Here is a 5,950-nt window from a genome sequence, read left to right on the forward strand (position 1 = left end):
CTGCTCAAGACTGCTGAGGATAGGGGTTAATCTAGTATACATCAATGTATGTTATACATCCCACATCCAACGGTTGACAACAGATATTATTTTTTTGACCCCATTCAGAAAACAATATCGACCGTCGGATGTGGGATGTATAACATACATTGATGTATACTAGAATTTTTCTGAGGATAACCGCAAAAACAAAAAACCGAGATGGTCACCCGCAACCTAGCATATAGGCGGTCGTTTTTTAGATTATTGCTAATTGAATATAATTATAAATAGCATTTTAATTCACTAATTGTCTGGGTGGTGTAGTTGGTTATCACGTTAGTCTCACACACTAAAGGTCCCCAGTTCGAACCTGGGCTCAGACATTTTTTTTCTTTTTAATAAATTATTTTTTCATAATTTTTTCTTTTTATATTTCCTTTTTTTTTTGCAACTTTTTTCCTGTTAAATTTGCTTTTGTATTTACTTTCAGTCGAGCAGAGACCGAAACCAAATATCAGTTCCTTCCTTGGCCTGCCCCTCTAAACGACACCTAAACCAGATCACACACCACCACCATCCTCCAATCCCTTCTTTCTCCGACGCCGCTTCTCTCTCTTCTCTCTCGGCCCGTGACGACTGCGTTTCAGCTTAGTTAGGGTTCCGAACACCAGCAATGGATTGGGGCAACGTCACGGCCGAGGATCTGGTCGACGCCCTCCGCGAAGTTGACTGGTCATCTCCGCCGCGCCCCTTCTCGGAATTCTTCTCCAGGTTCACCGTCCCCAGATCCTCCGCCAAATGGAACAGCCGCCTCAAATGCAATCTCTACTAGTACACCTTCCTTTTCTCATCCCTCACTTTTCATTCTCGCTTTCTTTAATCTTCAATTCGATTTACAGATTTCTGATGATGATTATGATCTAAGATTCGAATTTCTGAGCTGATTAATACTTAAGTGATTGGATTAGAAGTTGTTTTTGTAATTGATTTGCTGGTGAATAACTGTTTTGTGTGATTTTTGCAGCTACAGAACCAACTACTTCCTCTTGATTGTTACGATTCTCGGTGAGCAAAGCTACTTTAATCTCATGGCTTCTCTGTGTGTATTTTGATGATTTTAACCCGTCGTTTTCGACTGCAGCCTTGGCTTTTGTGATTAGGCCTCTTGCGATTGTTGCCGCCGTTCTGACTGCACTCACCATTGCTTTTCTGAATGACAGGTAAAACACCTCATTCTACTGTTTTACTTGCTCCAAATGATGATCTGCTTCGTGTATTGTTCGTGCTATTTTTTCGTTTATGATTGATACATATGCTTGTCGGTTTCCTTTGTCAATGTATAACACCCTTGGTCTTATAATTGGTAGCTGATTTAACTCTGGTTCAGAATATTACAAATAGCTGATCTTTGTAGAGTTGTGTAATCTCTGTTCGGAAGCGTTTGGACAAATTGAGTCTTGAGGCAGTTTTGGTCCCGTACTTTTTAAGAAGTTTTGAAGCATAAGTTTGTACAATTGTTCTGTTCAGAAAGATTAGATATCTAAAATAGTTCCTTGAATAGATGACGAAGTGTGTAATGAGAAACATATGGTACCTTGGTGTAAGGAGTTCGTAATTTGTGGGCTGAGGAGTTGATTTTCACAAAAAAGTCTCAGTGACCTAAAATATAATCCCTGATTATGTAAAACGCCAGTTTATTCTGGAATGTTTCATTCATCAAGCTGTACTAGAGTCTAGAGTACTAGTTCTCACGTGTGTTGAATGCCTGTCTGGAGATGTTCTTGTAGCTCAGTAAATAAATGCTTTTTTATTCTTTTTGTGGCTTGAAATTTACGTGATTGTGGGTATGGAAAAGCTCCAAGGTTTTCCATTTTCAATTCGTTTTTAGTTTGCCATTTTTCTATTTTCCTCTTGTTATGTCAGTAGTTTAAATGAGCCAATTTGAAGGTTCTGGCGTAATCAATATAGAAAATGCCTTACTCACTACTGGTGGCCATCTTTCAGTTTATCTAGAACATTATTAATAAAGTATTATTGCTACAGCTTTGCAGGTACTTTTAGTGAGAAAGTAACAAAATCTGTGAGGCAATTCTCACCACATCTAGCTGCAAAGATGAGACCTTCTCTTACGTGAGTTTGTTTGCTTATTGTTGGATTTGTTGTATATGTATCCACCGTAGTTGCTTCATAATTGTTTATGTATTCCCAGGCCTGTAATTCGTGGACGTCCATCAGCTAAGAGAGCAATATTCATATGTGGTCGGCCTCGTTGGGTTTTTGTTTTGATCTTCTCTTCTGGTAAACCTTGAAGTCAAATTCTTCTGTTCTTTATTTGTTTTGGAGTATTTAAAGATAGCAATTTGGGACTTAAATGATAGTTTGCTGTTTTGATAAATATTTATCTTCTCTTTGTAGTGAGTTTCTTCATGTGGTTCGTTTCTTGTGGTCTCTTAGTTGTCTCATGGGCACTTTCCGTTGGACTTCTCGGTATGTTACTTACACAACAGTAGTATAAGAAAAGTTTCATTTATCTACCTCGCATTTTGTGCACCTTTCTGATTGACTTCCTCTCTTCTCAGCTACTTTACTGCATGCAAGCTTCAGGACACCCAACTTGAAAGCACGTCTGAACACATTCCGCGAGGAATTTCGTCAAGTTTGGCGTAACTATAGTGAGCTGTAATTTCTCTGGATATTCTATAATGTGAGTGAAGCTGCTGCTGCTTTGACACTAATTATTTTGTTAATGTTGGTTTCCTGTCCTTTACTTGCTGTTAATAATATACATTTTTAGTTTGCAGCTGCTTATGTATTCACTGAAATAAATGATGAATTAACCCAGTATTCTATCTGTATTTTTTTTCTCAGCAACAGTCTTTGCTTTTGTTAGGAATCGTGCTATTGATTGTGAATCTCATACAAAGTCGTGATTTGGAGCTGAGCTTCAAGCTGCTATAAAATAATCTTGGCTGGACCGGAATATTAGTAAAAGCTAGGCACCTCTTGAAGATCACCAGCGGGATGTAAATCATCATGAACAACTATTTCTGTAAAGCAAATAGTTCCTTTTCACAATCCATATTTGTAGGAGACATTGAAGGATCTTATGTGCAGTAGTGTTTAACATTCTTAGATTATATGGGCGGTGTTTTAAGTCCCTCTGCTTGTTATGACTTTTTTATGTTGCTTTGAATAGAAGGTAGTGATTTAGTCCAATTAGTTGCATGAGTATTCATTCCCTGGTTTGAATTATTCGCATTCATGTTGTGAGCATACAGACTTACAGAGGCTTTTCATACATTGTGTAGTCATGTGATGAGCATACTCCATGTTGACCTGGTCTTCATTTTCTGGGGGGATTTCATCATACTTGCTGCTTTCTTTTGTATTTGGAAAAAGCTAGAAGTCTCTTTTCACCCTTGCTGAATAAAGTTTACTTAAAAGAGGAAAATTACTGCATCCTTTGTATGTGAAAAGAAAGCTGATGCCTTTCTTTCACCTTGCTTTTAGATTGACATTCATATGCCAAAATCAGGACGAGATTATCTTTTTCTTCGGGTTCAAATTTTTCGCTTTTGCTTCGTCTCGGGGGATAGGCGTGCGCTATATGCTTATAACTTCTATACGCTTTGAATGCTTGGTCTTTAAAATGAGACAATCGGTTGGCTGTTTTCAGTTGATATATGAATCAACCTCCTTTATATATTCCCAACCTTTTACATGAAGTGCGAAGCCAGTTAATCGGTTAGCAACTTAAAATAGTCTTACGCAAAGGAATATCCAAGGGCGCATCTCCATGGGTTTCTCGGTTTTGTTCTTGGAATTTCTGTAAAACAAAAGAAAGAAAATGGAAGTTGCAAGAATGATGTCTTTCCAAAGGAGTTTCCTTAACTTGATTGGTTTTCTCTGTTGGGTTCATTATGCTATCTTTAAAGGATCTGCAAAGAGAGAATGTTTTCTTTCCTTATTATTATTTTGCACGTACCTTTTATATATTCATAAGATTTGATTATTGCGCATAGGCCATCTGTCTATCAAGAACAAAGCTGGAAGATCGATCGGAAATTAAAGTAGTATGGTTGTGACCTTTTTCCAACGCAAAACCATCAAATATAAAGAGGGAGCCCTTCAGCCCCTTCTCCTAAGTTAAACCTACAGTCTGGCTCCATGTCACTTTGGCCCTTTTCAAGCACTCAGTCCATGTGCCCGGCGCTACTGTTTCTCCTTCTCCAGATTTCAGTCTCAATATCCCTACCTGATTCTTCAGGAGATTAATGTTCTCTCTTTTCCCATGTAATTAGTGGTCGACTATATATACTGTTAGCGTGAGGAACAAATGAAGAGACAGCTTTGTGAGCTGTGGAACCATGTTACTCATGGTGGTAGAACAGCTAGGATGCATCATTAGATATAGTGTTACAGCAATGCAATTATACATGCTCATTTTCTATAAATAGCTAGTTTTAGCTTTGTATCAATCAATCAAAATCAATACAAATCTCAATATTCAACTTCGTATCAGAGTATACTTACTTGGTTGGTTGCAAACTTGCTCCACCGTTTTTTCACCCTTCGGTGTGCCCGTGCTCCGACCGACGCCCTCGACGACGCCGTGATGCTCCCGATCGGCCCTCCACCCTTTGTCGCCTCCTCTGCCTCCAGTCAACCAGATCGGCGACGCTGCTCCGATCTCCGACGTCGCCTCCTCGGCCCTCAGCTCGTCGTCGCCCCCTCGGCCCTCAGCCCGTCGTCGCCTCCTCGGCCCTCAGCCCGTCGTCGCCTCCTCGGCCCTCAGCCCGTCGTCGCCTCCTCTGCCTCCAGCTGACCAGATCGGCGACACTGCTCCGATCTCCGACGCCGCCTCCTCGGCCCTCTCCCCCGACAACCCTTTTTTTCTTTTCATTCCCCTTCTTTTAGGGGATTTTAAACCTAGGCGAAACGACCCGCGACCCGACCCGAGATCCGACCGAGACCCGACCCACGCCCCGACCCGAGACCCGACCCGCGCTCCGACCCGCGACCGCCCGACCTTTTTTCTGCTGCCTTTTCAGTGCATTTTCACCGACGGTGCTTGTGCACCCGCGACAGGTTCCTATCAATTTTTTTTGTGTTTCCGCTGCATTTTTTTGCTGATTTGTGATTTGATTTGATTTCCAATGGGTTATGGAGACGAAGACGAGAGTTCTCAGGTCAATGATGTTCAGAAATTTGAAGTCTCTGTCAAGAATTCTGAAAGTGGTTCTTTTAGGGGAGCCAAACTCAATGGGGCAAATTTCCGTAAATGGAAGCGAATTATGACAGCCCATCTCCGAGGAATGCACAAGATAGGGCATGTAACCGGAATAACTAAGACTCCCAATGAAGATGTTGTTGCAGCCTACACTAAATGGGACGATGATGATGGTCTTGTAATGTCTGTCTTGTTCAAAGCTATGAATGAAGAGATACTTGACCTGGTGGCAGAATGTGATACTGCGCATGCAATATGGAAGACATTGGAAGTCCTATTTACTAATGACTCTGATTTTATACAGGTTCATGAGTTAATGTGTACAGCTTTTGCAATGCACCAGGATGGGCAATCAGTGGCGCAATATTTCACCAAGCTGAAAAATATTTGGGCTGAGATTGATGTGAAACGTCCTTGCATGATCAAGCATCAGGAGGATCTTGTTTGGTACCAAAAAGAGAAGGAGCTTGAGCGAGTTCACCATTTCCTAAAAGGTCTTGATACAAAGCATAACAGTGCGAAATGAGAGCTGCTCAGAAAGCCCGAACCCCTAGCCTAATCACAGCTTTCACATTTATCCGTAAGGATGAGTCTCAGCAGGAAAGTCTTCATAACACACAAGTTGAAGTTTCTAGTCTTACTGTTCAGGCTAGATCTCCAGCACTATCCCTTCAGCAAGCAACTTCCGCCCCACTTCATAAGCAAGGACCACCACCAGGCTTCGGGAATCAGCCCCGC

At 41.2% G+C, this 5,950-nt stretch overlaps 1 protein-coding gene and 1 non-coding gene across 4 annotated transcripts; both read left to right on the forward strand.

Annotated features, from left to right (window-relative positions):
- The first annotated feature begins 291 nt into the window (after positions 1 to 291).
- On the forward strand, positions 292 to 365 carry TRNAV-CAC (transfer RNA valine (anticodon CAC)). Its single transcript has one exon. It is a non-coding gene; the product is annotated as a tRNA-Val (tRNA).
- A 114-nt stretch (positions 366 to 479) lies between these two features.
- LOC126798508 (PRA1 family protein A1-like) lies at positions 480 to 3,198 on the forward strand. 3 transcript variants are annotated; one of them, XM_050525503.1, is made up of 8 exons: positions 480 to 813; positions 1,007 to 1,047; positions 1,124 to 1,202; positions 2,026 to 2,112; positions 2,192 to 2,280; positions 2,398 to 2,469; positions 2,562 to 2,686; positions 2,851 to 3,198. In XM_050525503.1, exons 1-7 carry the CDS (start codon positions 656 to 658, stop codon positions 2,663 to 2,665), a joined length of 630 nt encoding a protein of 209 aa, XP_050381460.1. In that variant the 5' UTR covers positions 480 to 655; the 3' UTR covers positions 2,666 to 2,686; positions 2,851 to 3,198. The 3 variants fall into 3 exon arrangements, with proteins under 3 accessions (XP_050381460.1, XP_050381461.1, XP_050381462.1); XM_050525504.1 differs by having other exon boundaries at positions 2,857 to 3,198; XM_050525505.1 differs by having other exon boundaries at positions 2,873 to 3,198.
- Positions 3,199 to 5,950: the final 2,752 nt, after the last annotated feature.

The sequence above is a fragment of the Argentina anserina genome, chromosome 6 (assembly GCF_933775445.1).
Source record: "Argentina anserina chromosome 6, drPotAnse1.1, whole genome shotgun sequence".
In the NCBI taxonomy this organism is placed as follows: Eukaryota; Viridiplantae; Streptophyta; class Magnoliopsida; order Rosales; family Rosaceae; genus Argentina; species Argentina anserina.